Genomic DNA, 20,915 nt, shown 5'->3' with positions numbered 1-20,915 from the left:
TTGGACAATTAGACTGTTAAAACGTTAACTGGACTAACAATAAAACCATGGCTCCATATAGACAGTGTGCTCCCTTTTGCCTCAACAAGGTTTGAGGGAGTAACAAACCGAATAATGTTGCGGTGTTGCAAGGTGGGGGTCACTGGAAGATGCTAGGGATAAATCTCCATGCAAATTGATGGGTTTGACGCATTCTGCTACATCCTTCAGTCCCTGGACTACTGCTATAGTGCTGACCTGAGAGACACAGCCCTGTTTTGAAAGTGAAATACTGATTCTGACAGTGACTAAAATACCTCCCAGCAATCTTTCTCATTCTTATTACTATTACAACTGCTTCTAGCACAGCTGCTGTCCCAATGAAGTAAACATTGTAAGAGTTTTACATACCTTATTTTGATATTCAAAAGACTGCTGACTAAAACCGTAATAAATACCAGGAGCTTGGACATCACCGCAATGAAGGCAGGACAGAGATAAATTTAGGTATGTGCCAAAATCAAGTGCTCAGGCCACAATGAATTATTTTAGGCTTGGAACTTCACTTGCAATATTTCACTCAGAAGCATTGGCTTTAGCCAAGGACTCAAGTCAAAGACCAAATTTAAGCCCAGCTACTTCAGCAGGCTGAAGGGTAGACCCAATCCATTTTTACAGAACATTTGCTGTGTTATTATATAATTTATTGCAATTTAAGTGTTCTTTGTTATGTTTTTTTAAAATACACATTTACACAACAAACTACTTGTCAATAACAGAGTTTTTTATCTGAGGAGTAGCAGAGACCCATGATGGGGCAGGGACACCCCAGAGGGACTGCAGCCATACAGGCTTTTTGCTGTGCACATTTTCAGAGTAGTAAGGTTATTTATCAAAGCAAACAAATGAATAAAGTCCCAAAATAAACAAGTAAATAAATGACAGCAGGCCTTTTGTAGCATATTTAAATCAGACATCCCCTAATTACCACATTAAGGAGTGCTGCACACCCACCATGCACGTCGCTGCTGGAGTATATAGCAACACGCACCAACATCTGGCAGAACAGGGCAAAAGAGGCTCTTCTTACGATAATACTACTGCTAATTTACAATAATTCTACTGAAAGCATGGTAACGCTTTCTGGTCAGAAGGCAAAGAGCACAAATCTGGAGGTTGGGGATGAGCAGAGGGAGGGACAACAGGTTTCACATGTCTGTCTTTACCCATGCATTCCTGTTTCCCCCTTATAAAGTTGCTTGGAGATTGAATGGCTAAAATAACGTGTACCTGCATCTTTAAAAAGGTGGGTTTCAACATCATCTAAAAGCTTAAAGCCTGAGTCAATGTTGGTGTCACGTGCTTTGTTAGGGGCATGGGGTGGTCAGGGGTCCTCTGCTTCTCTCCCTGAAAATTCGAGAGCAAGAAGGAAGGTGATGACACGCTGAATTAGTCATTTTGCACTGCAGCATTTTTAAAACATTGTTACAAATTGTTTAATAATAAAATAATTTTGGAATATACACAAAAACGCAGTAAAGCATAAGGTTAAAAGATTTCAGAGAGGAATTGCTTTAGTACCTTCCAGTATCATAGAGGTACAGAACATTTTTTTTCTTAACACCTCTCCACTGACTAAAATGGGGGTTGGAATGGCCTTGAGGCCAGTCTGAAGGCTTCATGGGTTTGCATGTTTCAAAGGATTGCATGTTTTTTTGTTTGGTTGTCCTTATTCTCACCGATCTAGATTTCAAAAGTCAGAGTTAAATGTTCTACAATACACACAGCTCAGACTCTGCAGCCACGTGTTAACAGCACAAAACTAAAGAAGGGAACGTTATTAAAAAGGGCTTAAAAATAATCTGTTCGTTGTTGTTTCCCATATTGAGTAATCACAGCTGTGACAAGTAAATTGGATTAAAAATTACTCCAGTCCTAAAAAAAACCCACAAAACAAACCCACAAAAATCCACAACTGAAGAAAAATACCACAAATAGTGTACATCTTTCTCAAGCCCTGTGACTTCTGTAGACTGAGCAGCACCCCTTTAAATACAGAACTACCTTACTAACCCGCACAAATGGCCGCATACAAACCCCAGACAAACCCCAGGTGAGCAGACACCTACCTATATGCATATGCTTTGATCAGATCTTAAAGCTTTAGTTAAGTGAACCATTTATAAAACCAGTCATCAGTGGTGAGAGGGAACTGACTCACCTATGAAGTCAGCATTTAATTAAGAAATCTGTAAGATGTGACCACATTAAATCTTTGGGCCAGGAAACAATCAAAAAGGGCGCGCAGGAAAATAAAGCAAATTCATAACTATAATAAATAATGATGCACAGGATACAATTGATAAGGCAGGTAGATAAGGCAGAACGCAGATGGGCTACTGCACCCGCCAAGGTGGAAAGCATTGGGCTATAAAAGCTATGCAGTCATATTTGCGTAAAGCAAGGAAGTTCATGAAGAAAGGGAGCAATTTTTGTCAAGCCAGTTGATGAGGGAGTGAAGAAGGACATGAAAAAAGCAAACATGAATGCTTATGGGTACATATGAAAGGACAGAGTCAGCTTTCTGCATTTTATTCAACTTTATTATGTATAGCATTCTTCTGAAGTCAATCCTGTTCTTCATTTCACCTAGGAATTATTCAGAGTTTGTGTTTTCTAGGCATCTTTGCAATTTTACAATCATCTTACACTGTGCCAAGGGTAGTTTAAAATATAATATGAGGTTCTCTACTTAGGTTATTTATTTTTCCTGCTTGCTCTGAACAGTGTTTTCTTCTTGCTTAGGCAAACTTTGATTTCAGCTAGAAACTCTATTCCTCCATGAAAACAGGAGACGATGGGGAAAACAGTGAGCCATTCACAGGCTCATCATAAATCTCTCCTCACTCACAATAAACAGTCCATCATGTTCCAGCTCCCCCTCACGCTGATGATTTCCCCACTCTACAAATGCCAAATATAATGCCTCCTTCAGCTCCTACTCCCCTCTTTGTGCCTCTATCCGCACCATCATTTATGAATAAAATGCTGCCTGTATCATCATTTATTAAGCCACCACGTTTTCTTGATAGGTCCAACAGCTCATACTAATATTAATAAGACACTGTCTGTACAGAGAAACCTCAGAGAGGAATGTCACATCAGAAACTGTGGAGCCTCTCAGGGGACTCCAGTGAATTCTCCTTTCTGGGGCAATATTGACATATAAGGCACCACAAAGCTGGTAAGCTTGCCTGTTTATACTCCTTCTCTTCCCATTTTCTCTTTGCAGGAGGAGGGGGGAGCAAGTTGCTGTATCCTAATGGAATTAGAGTATATTCTGGCTCTTATTGAGCTCCAGCTGACTCCATAAGTACTCCTACTCAGGTGTTAATCAACACGCAAAAGCAGCAGATTTGGCCACGACCCAGCCAGGACCGCTTCTGGTGAACTCTTCAGAGCATCCTGCATTATACAACAGAGAAACCAGCTCTTTGGACCATGTCTTTATTCTCATTGCTTTTTTCTTTAACCCTAATCAGCACTGAATAATTTCTTAATGCTGTAGAAAAAGTAAGAAGTTAGGGCTGAGCCAACGAAGACTTACGTCTTGAACTTGACCATTCCTGACCAAAATCTAGGAAAAAGATCAAATTGAACACACTCCAAGACAAAATTCTCTATGAGCAGCAAACCTCTAAACAACAGAAGTACACTCCATGCAATTACACAGCAATAAATTACTTTGCTCAGGGGTACTTGTCGTTCGCCTCGAGTCCTGCAAAATACCAAGGGAAGAGACAAAAGAGGCAGGCCACCAAGGTGCACTTTTCAGTAACACCACCCATCTGCACAGGAATAATCTCCTTTTGCTGAGCAGGCACAGCAGCTCATGCATAAACCAGATCTTCCCAGCACTCTATCTCGCAGCCCCCGCTGAATGCAGTGAGGAAAGCAGGTGCATAGATGGTTTTACGTATATTATTTGGATGGGTAGATTGGAAAAATTGCTCAGACCAGGCTAGGAAAAAATGTACTTTCTCTGAAAAGGAAATCTGGACAACTGCAATAAGAGATGCTCTGGCTTTCTAAGAGCTGCACAATCACTTTGTGATCTAGCAGCTGGATTAAGGAATATCTTCACAAGCAAATATAATGTGGTTTGCTTTTAGCAGGATATAAGCATCGCTGACAAGCACAAGCATCTCTTTTCTCCTCTTTATCCATCATCTTGCCAGTTGACAAGTGTAAGAAGAGTACTGTACGTACTCATTTCATTTCTAAACAACAAAGAAAAAAAAGAGGGTCAGCAGTCTTGTATGAAAGAAGATCCCAATACTAAAATATTCAATATTTAATGAATTTTACACATTTGAAAGGTAAGAGGAGGTGTATAACTCTATGGCTGTATATTCTGGTTATCCACATAAAGTGATTTCTGCTCTTATTCTTATATATGTTACCTGCATGTTGCAAGACAGAGCAGGAAGAAACCTTCTCAGTGGCAGCAGAAACTACTGCAGCAGGATCAGGCACTGTAACTGCTCCATTGGCTGCAAAACTGTATCCCTTAAAAGACAACTGCTGAATGGGGGTTTAGAGAAATGAAAATCCCAAATCCCCACTTTTTTTCATTTCATCTCCCTCCATGACTCAATTCATGTGTCTGGCTGGCTGACAGACATTCCTCATGCTGACACACAAGACACTTGGAAACACAACACAAAATGATTATTATAGATTGCTAATAAAGTGTTTTACGTATTTATGCAAGGGTGTCTATATAGTATACATATTCACACATATATATACTTACATAAACAATTTATCTATAGTTGCATACCTGGAAAAAATCAGTTTAAATGCTAAAATAATGCTTGTTGGTTCCACTGCTTGAGCAGAAAGAAACTGAGCCCCAATGGCTTCATAAACATTAGGATGAAATACAGCCGACATTTCCTTGGCTGTTTACTAATAAGCACTAACCAGCATATATGACGTGTACTTGGAGCACTTCTCTCTAAGGCAATGGCCATGGTTCCGTGAGTGTGACCGGGATTACTGGATGGCAACATTATACCCCATCTCCCAAATTCTCCTGACTTGGTGTGCAAGGGAGCTTATATTTAGGAAGAGATGTGATCCAAGAGCCCACAGTTGTCTATACAGAAGAAACCACAGTGGGAAGAGTTGTGTTATAGGAAAAGGTGGTTTTGGCCGTGACTTTTGCTTAGTCACTTGTCAAAGCCAAGATCAGTTCCTGGCATTAAGCTTTCTCATGTGCCAGGCCCCCAACCGAAGCAGCTTAGATATGTGAAAATACATTTCAAATATTGCCTTACATCTTTTGGCTCCTCTCTCCTCTCGTAGTGATGAGCCATGTGACATTTCCTACAATGCAGGATAGGGAAAAGCCACAGTCCTGAAGTCCATCATCCCCACCCAAAGCATCCATCCATCCCTTGTTTTGCCAGAGGTAGAATGGGCAGAAGTATCCTGACTCTTCTCAGAGGCTGTACGCCTGCTGCGGGAACCGCGTTGGGTGACATGTGCCCAGTCTGACGCCCAAAAGCGTTTCCAGTGCCACGACCCAACCACTCATCCTGAGAGCAACATCAGCAAACTGCAGAGCCCAGCTTCCCATCAAAACATTTGTCAAATGTTTTCCTGTTTAAACAAAGCCAGGCAACTCAGAAGGCACATGCACAGCTGACAGCTTTTAGAAGAACATCTTCCAAGTTTTATTCCTTTTCTTTTTTCTTTTTTATTTCTTTATGACCCCATTTTCCATCCCTCTTCTGCCTCCCCTATGTAGAAAATCACTATGGCAAGTAAAATGCCAGAGGCAGCAGTGCTCTTGACGTAAAAACAGATGCTTTTTTAATTATCCATCTCTCAGGCATAATTGGTTGAACGAAGATACACATAAAATAGACTGCAGCACATGTGTCAAGGGAGGGAGCTTTCCTCGGCTGGTGTGAGAGGAAAAAAAATATCTCCCTCTACCAGCCTGAGAAATGCAATAATTTAGCTGGATCCACTCAAATTCACTTTTCAGTGCCATAATTAGCATGGTATGGTCATCTAATGTAGTGACCTCTACCCTGTGACCAAGCTTTCTCTTTTTATGGCTTGTTAGCAGCGTGATAATTCAGGCATAGCCAAGAAAAAAGAAGAGATGTTTACAGAGCTAGCGATGGTTGCCATCCGTGGTAAGGCAGTGCCTGGGTGAAACGCACAGGCATCTAGTCACCTACTTAAAACTAACGTTTCTTGTCCTGTTCCAATCATATCTGTACAGGAGAAAAATGTTATTCCTTTTTCTGGTCATTTCCTCATTGCCAGAAACCTTTTTTTTTTGTCATCCCAGCCAACTCTAGATTTCACCAGGATGCAAAGACCCTGTACTCCCAGCTCAGTGTGAAATCATATTCAATAAAGAAGATTAACAACCAGAATGCTGGTAAAAAGGATAAGAAAAAAAATAAAAAATTGTGGCTTCTTTTTAATTAAACTTGGTTTGCTATATGACTGAACCTTTCATACAAGATTGCTTCCCAACTTTGTGATTAATTCACTGGAAAACCTTAAAAATTCACAGGGCTTATTTTGTCCATCTGCAAAATGGAGAAATAAAACTAGGACCTAGATTTTCAGCATTTCAACTGAGCCTTTTAAAATGCCTGTTGCTATAGTACTGTGAAATCTTTTTACAAGTGAGTCTGAAATATTATCAGCATTCCAAGAGGTAATTACAAAAGAAAAAAAATGAAATCACTATTTTTTCCTGTGTCCTTTACAACCTTTAAAACTAGATTTGTAATTGAAGTGCAAACTGACCTTTATAAACTGTACAGCATCGCTAAAATACATTATTCTACAGGGCTTGGGGGAATTTGCCATGCTCAGCAATTCAATAATCTTACTTTATTTCATTTATGTTCTTCAGACAATGTGACATAGCTGGATTTTCCCTCTACTCCAGACGCAAATCAAGCAGGAGAGTTTGAGGGGCTTTATCAACACTATAATCTAAATCTCCTGTCAACTTGCTGCTGTAACCTTCTTTTTGGCAAATAACTCAGCTATTTTGCCCACCTTCTCAAACATCTCAGCAGCTAATACTAAACTATATTAAATCCCATTTGCAATCTGCTAGCTCAGATGGTTTAATGGTCTATGTACAGAAATGATCCATCAGAATCAGTTGAACCATCTGAGAAGGTTTTATCTCTAACCTTGCTGTATAATAACACAACTGCAATCATGTGCAGTACCATAAACACACAACAAAAATGTCAGGCATCAGACTTTGTTATTGGGTAATTATACTGAAAGGAAACAAGTGCACTTAGAGCTTCACATGGGAAAAACACTGCAATCCTGCACATAAGCAGGAAGCCCTCAACGTATCAATTTCATGAACCTCTTTCAGTTCTTGGGAGTCCATCCACAGACAAGAGTTCTGAAAGTGCCCAACCCACGTCAACACCGCTCTCTGCCCATACTTCTGGTTCAGCTGAGTCTGCAATGTCATAGAACCATAGAACCATTTATGTTGGAAAAGGCCCTTGAGATCATCACATCCAACTGTTAAACTAGCACTACCAAGTCCCCCACTAAACCATGTCCCTAAGCACCTCATCCACACATCTTTTAAATACCTCCAGGGATGGTAACTCCACCACCTCCCTGGGCAGCCTGTTCCAGCGTCTGACAACCCTTTTGGTGAAGAAATTTTTTCCTAATATACAGCCTGAACCTCCCCTGGTGCAACTTGAGGCCATTTCCTCTTGTCCTGTCGCTTGTTACTGGGGACAAGAGACCAACACCCACCTCTCTACAACCCCCATTCAGGTAACTGTAGAGAGCGATAAAGTCTCCACTCAGCCTCCTCTTCTCCAGACTGAATAACCCCAGTTCTCTCAGCTGCTCCTCACAAGACTTGTGCTCCAGACCCCTCACCACCTTCATTGCCCTTCTCTGGACATGCTCCAGCACCTCTACAATGTCCTTCTTGTAGTGAGGGGCCCAAAACTGAACACAGGATTCGATGTGCAGAATCTGCATCTGCACCTGCGTCTGCAATGCAATGCTGTCTTTCTGCTCTCATCTCCTTCCTTCCAACAAGGACAGCTTCACCTGAATGAGTGACACTAATATACCTGCCCCCATCCTACAGGCAGCATTGTTTGTGTTGATCAAACTTACAGTAACCTGTATCGCCCCTTTCCTTTTACGTCTTTGCTTAATCATCTCAATCAGCTTCTCTGAGTCCTGCATAAAGCCATGATCAAAAAGGCATCTAAAAGCAGCATTTTGGCTCAAGGGTGGTACAAGGTTTCTAGACAGCACTGATAAGCTACATGCTATTTTTGGCCAAACCCAAGATTTTTCAATTTGCACCTCTTGGGAGTCAGCACCAGAAACAAAAGCTGCTGCTCCTTCTTCTCATGCTATGTTTGTATTTCTCCTCCACCCCAGGTTTTGATCCAAGAAGCAAGACTGGACTCCAGCCACAACCACCTCCTCTCAAGGCAACAGATTTCTCCATTTTTCACCCAAAAGGGAGGATATTATAATTTTAACACCATCTATAAGGATGTTAGACAAGACTTTGGCACACAGGGTTACCATTTCCTGCAGCTTAAGAGAAAGAAAAGGAGAAACGCAGTTGAAACAAAACACTCATTCAATGCTGTACCTTTTGAATGTTTTAACAAGTTTGCTTTCTTTGTCTGCACCTTTCATAACATGGTTGTTGCCATGGGACCAAGCGCACAGCACTCATGGTACTCAAACACTCAAACTTTATTGAACTGTTTACTGTTGCAAAGTGCAGGGGGTCACATGCACAGGCTTAACCTTCTGGAATTATTTACTGTATTAATATTAATAAAATAACTTTTAAAGGAGGGTGAGAATTCCTCCTCAGCCAGTTTAACCCCTAAGGCTGTGTATGGGGGAACTAAGATGTTTTTTTTTCTCATTATCTTAAACCTAGAAAGAAAATTCCCGTTCTGTGACATTGCAAGCTAGGAAAGAGGCATGACATTACTTGTTCATTATTCTGCAAGACTGAATGCATGAAGATCACAGGATGCGAACAGGCAAGCTCTCCATGTACAAATTGCATCTGTGTTTTGTGAACACTGGGAGAGAGAATATAAGGAGACAGCAATATAAAATGTCCTGGTAAACACATATAATCCCCTTGAGGTTTGACTTTCTTCAAAATAAAACATGCATGTTTGTCAAACACCTGACCTTCAGCTTGGTTATTCAAGAGGAGGTCATGGACCCATGGCTGATCACAAGAATCTTCTGGAATAAATCTGCTAAGGCACATGCTAAATTCCAAAAGCTGTGACATTACAAACAAACAGTCAATGCTGTATTACAATTATCATTTCTTTAAAGCAGCCTTGGCTTCTCTTTTCTTTTCTTTGTAGTTTTCATCTGGCATTATTCAATTCTATTCCTCCAAGACATTTGCCCAAAGAGCATCCTCATCTGGCTTATCTAGTTCCACATCAAACAAGATGGAGAAAGGGGTTTAAACCCAGCCCCTATGAGATTCCCTCCTGATCTCACATTACTGATCTCTGGAAGTGTTACTTGTCAAAAAACTTCTCCTTACTCAGTTAAAACATCTGATGTCCACACAAATTGCCTAAAGATCTGATTAACCCCTGGTGGTGCCTCCTGTGGTGGGAAGACGAGTGTCTTTGCACAGAGGGGTTTTTACGGTCCTGATTGAGCACGGTACAAAAAGACTCATCCATTAGAGCACTGCAGTGAAAAAACACAGTGATATTAGCAAGCCAGAGTGACTTCTCCAGCAAGCAATGGCTCAGCAGATCCTCATACTCTTCTCTGAGATGGGAGTCTACTTTTCTTCTTTCTTTTTTTTTCCCCTCAAACGCAGCAAACCTTTCAGAGGATGCTAATTGCTTCCACAGATAGCCTGCAGAAACGTGACTGAATGGTTGAACCGAAGCCACAGATCACAACAAACGTCATTCTCATTGACGGGACCGCTGCTCCTGGCTTTATGGTGGGAGTAAGACTCAGGGAATAAACAAGACCTTACACAAGGCCAACAGAAGTATTCCAATAAACATTAGCATGTTTGGATTAGCGTGTCAGACCCCTGAAGGACTCCACAGCAGAACGGATGCTCAGCCCTGACAACCACGCACTCCATGCCTGCATACATGAATTATTAAACAAACTTCATCCCACAGGTCCCTCCAGTTAATCAATATGAACTGCATCGCTGAGTGTGTAACTATGGGCATAAAAACTTACCGTAAACACGCAGCCATCCTTTCCCCCCCGCGGGAATTTTTTTTGGTCTCCGAAAGTTTACAAAACTTGTGCTTATAAATCCAGAGGCAAGTCACTCCAATCAGGATCTCAAGTCGTAAGATAAACTTCCTGCCTGTGGATATTTCAACCCAAATAAAAAATTATTTGCCCTCTGCTGGCTACGCTAACAGAATGTGAACTTGTCTTTCACTATCTCTAACTCCACGGGAGGAAAGAGGCAAAATAGTTGAAGTTGTTTTGTTTTTTGGGGGCAGGAAGGATGAATTTTGCTCTGTTGACTCATAATGCCAATCTTTAACCTATTCACATACCACATTTCATTTCCAATACATGAGAATGGCAAAAGAAATAAACACAAAATTAAAAAGTTAGCATTTTGGGTAATAAAAGGAGAGGAGATCTGCATATTTTTCAATGTTTAAGCTCAGAAAGACTTCTGAAAAACTAGTAAAAGTATAGCTGTTATCATGGTGGTCCAAGAGCTGAAAAGGGAGGGAGCAGTTTATTCTATTTATTTATTCCTCCTGCTGTCACCCACAAAGCAAAAAATAAAATAACATCAGTGTGAGTTCAGCATTTCCCAGGTAAACATCTTAGAATAAATTTATGAAAAGGCCAAGCATGACAGTATTTTTACACACGGCAATATCCAGCTACGCTTCTTCTAGTGTAAAATATTCTTGCTACAAATAAAGCACTTGCTTAAGGATGCAGTTGGCTTCCACTTTTCATCTGAGGTACCAAATCAAAAGGGGTGCATGGGGTTTGGAGAAGGCTTATTTTCACAACATCTAGTCACTGGCAGAAGACAACAGTCATCTCTGTTTACCCAGACCTGTGCTCTGAATGGCATAAAAATCGTGGGACGTTACTACAGCCCCTGTTCCTTGGAGTGAGTGTGCAAAGACCTGTGCTCACGCTGTGGTAACCAACTTCTCCTGTTCCTTACCTCCCCTGAAGATGTTACAACCATGTCGTTTAACCAGCTAGACCTAAAGCTGATGGGAAAATCTGCAAACTGGAGATGGGAACAAGGATATGGGGGAAGGCTGCGAATCCCATGCAATGCAGTTTTCACCTGCAGAGACACCAGCAGTGAGTGGGGTCCCATCGTCTTGTTTTCTTGACTCACCATGACACCGAGGAGAGATCAGAAATCATCAGCTCAGACATAAAAGCATGAAAAAAATGACATAAGAAGCAGCAGCAGTAGGAGACCTTCAAGAGGAGATAGTTAGTTATCCCCCAGATGCCATCTTTCCTTGTCCCCCCGCCTGCATCTCCTGGAGCATCCATCACTTGCCACAAATCATTGCTCCATCACTTCACAGCCTAAAATTCACAGGCTATTTCCAAAGGCTGATATCTTGATGTGGGAAGATGCTATTGCTTTGGCCAAGGTTTCTGGCCATCTCAGACCTCTGGCAAGGGCAATTTGGGAGGAAAACACGCAAAAGAAAAACTTCTCTGACAGATTGATTTGTAGTGACCATTAGAAACTGTTCAGGCATGTGAAGGGATACTCCAAGGACCTCTCTAAGCAGGGAGGGTGGTCAAAAGCAGATTAATTTATCATCATTGGAAAGTTCTGCAGTTCATCACCAGCTTTTGTAATTTATCACAGAGATGTCATATATCTGGATCTCTGGGATTCTTAAGGGTGAGATCTGTCACATAAATACAGTTACTAATGCGGCAAGTGTATTATACAGTTAAATGCAAATGTTGCAATCTGGAAACACATTTTTACGGCCAAGCCTAGAAGGTTTTTCATGTCAGAAATTGATGCCAGCAGCGATAAATGGAGGATAGATAAAGTTAATCCGACCGCTTTGGGTTGAACAGGGAAGGTATTACTTTGAAGAGTTTAACATATTAACAGAATCAAAACGACGTTTCAAAATATTTATGGAAATACATTTTTTTTTAAAGCTTATACAAGCAGTATAACAAAACCATATAAAATATTATTAAATCCTACCCTTAATTAAACATGCTGATACTTAAAAGCTTCTGTCTGATTTACTTTAAAAAAATCTTCTTTCAGTAAATTATGACTCTAAAATATCTTTCTGCTCTAAATGAATCTGCATTCCAGAGGAATTAAAACCTTTTTAACAGAAGCTTTTTTTTAAAAAAAAAAAAAAAGTGTTTTTTTAAGCTATACCTCCAACTTAGCAAACATAAGTGTAAGTGTAAGATAGGAAAGCAAAAAGGAAACAATATGCATAAATGATAAAATGAACAGAGAAAAAAGGCTTTATTGTTTTACATATGCCAATTCAGAAAAGCTGAGGGGCATGGATTCATCCACCCCCCCAGCAGGTTGGTGAGGCTCCTAGCCATGAGAACAACCATTCAGCCTCCCTGGAGCACATGCCGAGGAAGCTGGGCATGTCCAAAGGTCATTTCCATCCAGCTAAGGTACGAATGACCTCACAACTCAGAAAAAAAGCAAAGGGTTACTCTGCTTCTTAGTGTAATATCAGTTAGGCGTGAAGAAACTGAGTTGTCTTAATCATTCAGCCTGAAGGTAAACTACCAGTGGTAATTCTCCCATTTAATTCAGGAGGACACCTAGTGTCGCTTGAGCTGTCCTAGGGTGCCACCAGGCCTACAGTTCTTGTTTCAGATGCGACTGAACAGCAAGTCCTGTGCCAAAACTGCCAGCCCCACATGTGTTGTCTCAGACACCCTCAGGTATCTCAATAGCCTCAAGAGTCATGTGTCTTACCAGGATGAGCTGAAGTTTGACAGACACCATAGACCGAGCTCACATAGACACCTACCTTTAGGTGTCTTATCCATAATGAAGGTGATATGAACCACCTGTGTCAAGCAAGCACCATGGCTGGGTCCAATCCGTCATAGACTTAATGACTATGTCCTGAATGCCAACATGTTTCAAAAGTGCTTCTACAAATCCAGCAAACCACCTCGGACTGAGCATGAGTGGACTGAAGTGCTCATTGCCATTCTTCAGCAGACTTTTGCTGTTCGGAGAGGCTTCAAGCTTGGGCAGGGACACTGCTTGTCCCAAGAGCACCCCAAATAGGGCACCCTGCATATGTTGTATTGGCGGTGCTTTGCCATAGGCATGACTTGATTTCAGGGTTATGTGATGGCAAAATAAACTGATGAAGTGATTTTACTCACCCCCCAAAAATTCTCTGATGATGTGGCAAATTGCCTGGGGAACGGTGAGGAAGACGGAGTTCCTTCTAATCCCAGCCAAGAATATGGCAAACCATATATGTATTTTGGCACAATTTGCATGCCCAGGGAAAACGCGTGCCCTGTGAAGTTACTGTTTGGCCAAAAGCCAGGTATGAGCAGCAATCCAAAAGCTGCACTTTTGGCCTCTTCCAGAACCGTTTCCTCTGCCTCACCCCAAAGCAACTCAGATCTCAAACTGAGCATTCCATTTGGAAAATACTTTGAAACTCATTTGGAGTCCTGAATCGTAATCAGTTCTGTTGCATAGCCCTAATAAAATCATTAAAGTATTATACATCAAAAAGAACGCACTTTGTCAGCATTTTGCAGACAGAGATCACTGCATATATATAACTATATATATTCACTAATACTGCTCAGATGTGACACTCAGGCTGTGGCTCAAGAATTCTCTGCCATGGACCATCTTAACTAGAATTCAAAGACAGAAGGTTCTGTGTCCTTGTGGGTTCTCTGGTGGTGATCTTGTAGTGTCCAGATGTCTGATTTTTCCAAGGGAATGGAAGGGTGTTATGATAGAGAGCAGTGACTATTGCCACATCACTTCTATCAGAAAAGGAGATTTATTTTCACACACTGTATGGATGTAGAGCTGAGCCGTCTCTCAGTTGCAGAAAAAAAGTCCCTACATATTTCTATAATGTGCATTTTAAAAAAAAAAATAATGTTGATGGGAGAAGGGAGGTAGAAGCCAAAATTTGAGCTTTTCCTCAAATCAGGAGTAATCAAAACATTTTGCAGTATGGACACACTCAAAAACCTCATCAGTGCTAAAAGCCCCAAAAATATCCTTATAATTCCTCCCTAAACAGGCAAATTCTCCTGCTAGTGACTGGTAAAGGATCCAAAAATGCCACAGATTGAAGACTTATGGGCTACAACCCAGACACACTTAAAAAAGGGTAGTAAGTAAATGCAATATTGTTCTTAACCTTGCACCTGCAATGAGCTAAGGCCAAATGTCCAACGAGGAGATATACTCCTCGCTGAGGTGAGCAATGAAGGAAGCATGGTTTGGAGAGCACGGATTGCTACTATGGTCAGCCAGCCTCCACAGAAAGGCCATCAAGGTCCCTTCATGCCACTAAATGCTCATTCTCATGACTTGGAGGTAGCCATCAAATGCTACTTGCAACCTGCATGACCACCTTTCTTTTCTTGAGGTCCCAATAAGACTGTGTCAGGTTGTCAAAAAATGCAAGACTTTTCCCCTAAAAAAATGCTAGCTTTACATTTTTTCTTATTAAATTTTGTTCTCAGGAAAAAAAAAAATCTGGTGGTACACAGGAAAGCTTTGTCCTCATGGTAACATTAAAATGGGATGCCTCTGGAACCAAGCATCTGTGTTCAGCTGGGCAAAGGCATCCTTCACCCCAGATGTGTTGGGTCAGTGATGAACAAACGTGGGCAAGAATGATACGGGGCAGTGTACCATACTTCTCAGAGAGCATTGCCCAGACTACAGGAATGCTTTCATCTCCAGCTTTTTTTTGAGGGTGTTGGGAGACAAACCAGACGTACCCACTCACAAGAACAGAGACTGGTTTTCACTGTCTTTTAGAGACAGTGATTCACCTGGGCATTTAAGTTCATTTGCCTAAATCAGAAGCTAGTTACTTTCAGTGCCTAAAGTCGGAGAAAACCCTCATCCCAAATCTTCTGGCTAAGGAAGCAGATAAATTCCTTGGGAGCTTGGATTATTAAACCAAAGGTCCAGGAAAAAAAAAATCAGTCGATTTTTCTTGCAACGTATCAGTACTTAACAAGCTGTTTGTAGCCAACTATCACTGCAGAAAGCTGTCAGCATTGCCTACTGGCCCTAGTTCCTCACCCCAGCTCCCTGCAGCTTTTTTCCTTTTCCTCCGATTCCCTTCCCAATGAATCCAGGGTCAGTTGCATTCAGCCGACTCCATCTAGAGCTTCTCATGGGCATTTACATTTCACTTGCCAGGACTTCCAGCTCCAAGCACATAGCACACAAGTATTTGTGCTGGCTCTGGGAAGAGCTTTGCCCAAGATTATTCACTATTGGGTCTTGTATATACCCTACTCACATATCAGCAGCCAAGTCTGTCTCGCTGACTAGAGCTGGCACTCCATTTGGGATGAACTCTCCCAAATTCACTTGCCACTGATACAGTCCTTATTCTGAATGACTCAGCTATCAAAGGGAGAGAAACCATTTCAGAAAAGCAAATAGCCCCATTTGACAGTAAGAAGCCTGCCCTCATCTGATGTTCTTATATGTCCTGTGTGTAAGAGGCAGAAAGTCTGCATGAATTTGAAAACGAGTCAGGCAACTTTGTTTTCTTCTGTTTTAGCAGGACCTTGCAGCTAGGTAAGCAAATACTTTTGCAGTATACAGACTATGGCGGCTAAACATCCTATGTGGCAGGACCACTATTCACCATGAACCCCTGTTCTCAAATATTTTGCCTCCCCTCGCCTGCCTAACAATCTCATTTTAAGCAGAGTGATAGTCACCTAGTTAGTACGAAAGTAGAAAGTGTGGCAATTTTACTATTTAGATACCAACACATACTATCATTTTTCCAATAGCCAAGGCTATAAACCTACCAAATGTTCACTTGTTGCTCCACAACCATCTTCCACGTTAGAGGACGTTCGAGGGGAAACATGCATCAAGCTTTGAAGGCAAGGGGTCAAGTGGCAAAGGAGGAAGAATAAGCCATGATTTGCAGCTGGGGAAGCAGAAAATGCTGCCCCAAAGGTCTCACCTGAAGACCTGACCCCCTCCTTGTTCCTGAACATAGAGATATATGCAGCATTGCCAGCTCTTGTGATTCATGGCATACTGCATTTTGCTGGTGAAGGTCTCATGAGAGACAGGCAGAGATGGTTGTGGAGCATTCAAGGCTGCTTGCCTGCATATGGCGATGAAATCAGGGTCAATGCGAAGGACACAGCAGTGTTAGAACAGGATGAAAGAGGGAGAGGATTGAGGGGAAGACAGCTGTTGGTCCTCCTCTGCTTGACACCCTGCAACTATTTTGTCCAGAGATGCAACAAGCCAAATGGAAGAAATCAGGACAGACCTTCTGCAAGAGCATGGGGAGAGGGGATGATCCAGGAGGGTGGAAGGAGACAGCTGGAGGAATTCTGGGGCTGACGACAGGGGCAGGGAAGCACTGTTAAAATAAAAATAAGCTGCATTTCGCTATCTGGACAATTAATGATAATTCTGAGATCAAAAATAATTATTGCAATTAGTGCATTACGCATCTATTTATGTAACTGCTCAGGAAAGAAGAAAATTATCTAGCCATGTTTTTGAAGTGCTCTGAAGAGTCGAGGAATCAATTCTTAAAGAAAAAAAGAATAGTTTAGGAGTGCACGCGCAATAGCTGCTCTGCATGATAGAAAGGCTTTCCTGAGTTAAGGTTCTCCAGCAGTTACTGGGGTGGTTTATCCTACAAATAACTTTGTACATGTAAACATCTTTCCTGATTACAGCGATCTCCACAGGCTGACTTTTTGCTCTTACATCCTTTCCAATCTGCTAAATTTAGTTCCAAATCTTCTGACTATTATTACTATTACTATTTTTAATCCTCGAGTTTGCAAAACAGAGTATATGAGAATTAGGGCAGATCTGATGCACTGATGAAAGCAATGAATTGGAGAGAGACTGCAGACCAGTCTGAGATTTTATATTGCATTGAGAAGGTCAGTCAAGTCCATCAGGCAAATTACTGTGTATAAAGCCAACATAAAGAAACAGAAACCAAATTCTCCCCTTTGTTCACATTTGAATCTCAGCAGGAACTGCAGTCATATACACAAAATCAGAGCTACATCATAACTACTTGATTTTTGCATGCAAGCTGCATTAAGGGAAGCAGCTTTAATAAATTGTTCTACATTTGGAAAAGCCATTTTAATTCTCTAATTAGCATGCGTATAATGAAAACTAACTGTGCGTGTTTGTGTATACACATATCTAGAAGAGAGAGTTTAATGAACTGTATCTATTGCAAGTGAAACTGAAGTTTCATTTTCTCAGTGTTGTGCCGTGTGATGCTGAGATGTGGGTTTCAACACCACAATACACTTTTCCTTCTATAAAATATCGTTTTGCTCTTTCTCTCGGATTCATAGTCTTCAGCAAAGTGGGGCGGGGGGGAAGGAAAAAGCTACACAAGCGTCCTACTCTGGCCTCACATTAAAAATAAATTAAAAAACCCAAACAACAAAAACCAACCAACAAAAAATAACAACACATACACAAACACAGAAAACCCTCTTTCACTCTGGGCCATCATTTTCTGTTATCTACCTACCATTCCCTGCCACCTGAAACCAGCACAAGCAAAGCTTTATATGATCAATACATGTCCTACCATCATTAATCACTGACAGAAAGGAACAAAATGAAGTAAGCCTGACAAAAAAGTGTCCAGCTATAAAAAAAGGACAGAAGAAAGGGTGAGGATAGTTGAGGAAAAAAATGAAAAGGCTGGGACAAAGAGAGATCTGCAGCAATTCAAATCAAACTCACAGTCCATCCTGCAGCTCTTGAGTATCATTTGAGGTCCCCAGAGATCGAAGGCTTCGTTCCAGAGAGGTCACTGTCAACAGCAGAGAAAGAAAAGATAAAGAAGCAGTACACTTTTTCAGAGAAAATACTGAATTTTCATTTGATTGTCTTTTAATTTATTTTCAAAGCAACACAATGAAGTAGTGTTTGAGTAGGTAACTCATGAGACAAGGGGAACAACATCTGGCAATGCCTGTTACACCAAAATGCATAAATTGGGTCCCTTGGATGCAGAAATGGTGAATCCACTTGTCACGTGCCATGACATGATGGGGCATGACTGCTTGTAACAGCAAGAAAACCTCCATCCCATGGACCTTGCACAGATCTTTGACTCTGACCACCCCGAACTTTCTAACTCTTCATATTACAGCAACTGCATGAAATTCCCAGGGCTGGAGGCAGTTGTGCTTTCTGCCGGGAGACCCGGGCAGCACTCTTGGGAGTGGGAAACCACTGCTTATCCTCCTCAGGAGGTCCATGCCTTGAGGCCCCACAGAACTGCGCATGGAGCGTCTCCAGTTGGAAACGTGCCCTCAACGAAGAGGCAAGAAATTGCATAATAACTATTCATTGCTCTGAAGACCGATTAAGAGGCAGAGCACTGTGGTCTATTCTGATATCTTCTAGCTCATTGTTGCAGACTTTAATACTCCAAATCTTTTCTACATTTTGGCTCAGACAAAATGGGGTGATCATCTCCTGTGTTTGAGCTAGAGAGCTTCTTGGGTGTTTCCATCAGGGGAGGAGAATACTCTACCCTAAGAGCAGTTGGAAGCTGGAAACATGGTTTGTTTTGCAATACACAATGACTTCAGATTTAAGAAAAATATACGTGTATGTGTGTGTATGTGTGTAAAAAAGTGGCAGAAACCTGGGACTACTGTTGCCTTTTTACACCCTTGAATGTTTACTGTCTCAAAATCACTCTCAAATTAACAGCAGGTCACTACTTTTGGACTTAGCGTATCAAGTATGCAAAGTACTTCAAGATCTTCCACAATGGAAGATGCTAAATAAATGACGTTCTTAATATTTATATGTGGGATTTTCTCAGGATGCTTCCAGTTGTAAAAGCTCATAACTTGTTATCAGTCACACTTCAATATTTAAGGAAGGAAAAAAGAACAGATTAGGAACATGGCTCAATTATTTCCATAGAAATTTAAGAAATCCTCTATTTTAATGACTCTGCAGACATGGACTCGGCCTGTAACTTTGAACAAGTCACTTTAATATTTTTCCACTGACAGACAAAATCCCCTCTGCTCTTTTGGGCTTCTCTGGGTTTACACCAAAAGTCATGAAACAGCATAAAAAGCAACTAATGTGCCTGGACAACATGAGTATTCAAAACAAGCTTGAATACCACCATATATTTTCACCCCGTTTGCTAGATCTCAGTAACAGATTTTAGTGTAGAATTTGGCGATTCAGTAAGATAAAGCCTCAAGGAATTGTCTATAACTGGGTTAATAATTATTATCTTTTGCTGGATGCACAATGTTTAAAGAATAAATTGAGAATGTTCACTAATAACCATTTGCTTCTCTAGGAGAACAGCACTGATCCTGCAGAGATCTCAGATATTTTAATTCCCTCTCTTTCCCCCTCTGCAATCCTAACAAGTCAATCTCCCGTGCAATTTATATATTGTCTGTTTCAAAGACAAAATTTTGCATCATCAAAAAATACTTCTGGGCCCACCAACCCTTCAGGACAAAGCAGAGCGTGGTCCTTGGAGAACGGATAGCAAGTCAAGGTAGAGAAAGCACTTGAGCAGACATTGAATTCCTAAGAATGTGTTAATGTCATGTGTGCAACTCCAGAAGGGAAAACAGAAGCTACAGCATCCAGGCACTTTTCTAACCAGAGCTGCAAAATCAGGACAATTCAAAGTGAAAGCTAGTCTGCCAGCATCTTCCTACAAACGAAGATGAGCTTGATTGATAGAAGACACATCCGACACGCAGGCAGTTCTCTGCAAAAGGCGTGCAGACCTTTGCTACTGCCTGCCTTGGAGAGGAATGGAGTAGGAAGCAGTTTTCCTATTGCATAAAACTGTTCAAGACTTCACATACACACCATTGCACATTGAGACAAATCCAAGAGCTTTCACATTTGCTAAATATTTTGGAAAAGACACATATACGCAAAAGAACCTGAGACAGGAATGCAAGAGAAGAGCAAAACGCTTGTCAGTCACGGGAGAAAATGACTCACGTTTAAGTCCCTATCCTAAAATTTTATCTAGTATTTTAATATGAGCATAATATTTACATACTTACATAAAGGTCAGTTATCCCAAAAGGACAAGACATGCACTCGGGAAGAGCCAAAGGTTGGCATTTGATATGGCTCTTACCTGAGAAATAGCAGAACTGAGACTCAAAGTTGAGTGTCCTGGATCTCAGGGGGACTGAGCTATTTTGGGATGGATCTAACCTGATTTGGCCGAGAATCGCTCTGTCAAAATCTGTGTAATTCCTGGGCTGGATATGGAAAATCCCTCTTAATTTACCAGTTCTGACCATGCAAGCAGTAACTCTACCACAGGAGCAACACGTCAAGCTGTGCTGGAGAGGTGCTGTGAAGCCAGTGTTAAACAGACATCCTACTTCAAAAGTCTTGTACACTTAATTTTTTAAAGGCATAGGCTAGTCCTTTTAAAGGCATAGGCTAGTCCTCCAGGATGAAGCACATTCAGAAGAGATCACTGCTGTTGGAGCTGCACTGATTTACATAAACTGAGAGTTTGGCTCCAGTTGTCTATGCCATTGCAATCCTTAAAATCAGTGGGGGATAAGAA

General features: G+C 41.3%; 1 protein-coding gene across 1 annotated transcript in view; it reads right to left on the bottom strand.

Moving 5' to 3' along the window:
* Window positions 1–20,915, bottom strand: part of TSNARE1 (t-SNARE domain containing 1) — a 484,504-nt gene that overhangs the window by 307,071 nt on the left and 156,518 nt on the right. Inside the window, exon 4 of the mRNA XM_059815553.1 lies at window positions 18,068–18,137. Within this exon, the coding sequence (XP_059671536.1) occupies window positions 18,068–18,137 (70 nt within the window). The remainder of the gene's footprint in view (window positions 1–18,067; window positions 18,138–20,915) is intronic.

The sequence above is a fragment of the Gavia stellata genome, chromosome 3 (assembly GCF_030936135.1).
Source record: "Gavia stellata isolate bGavSte3 chromosome 3, bGavSte3.hap2, whole genome shotgun sequence".
Classification (NCBI taxonomy): domain Eukaryota; kingdom Metazoa; phylum Chordata; class Aves; order Gaviiformes; family Gaviidae; genus Gavia; species Gavia stellata.
This window is presented reverse-complemented; position numbering and strand designations above follow the sequence as displayed.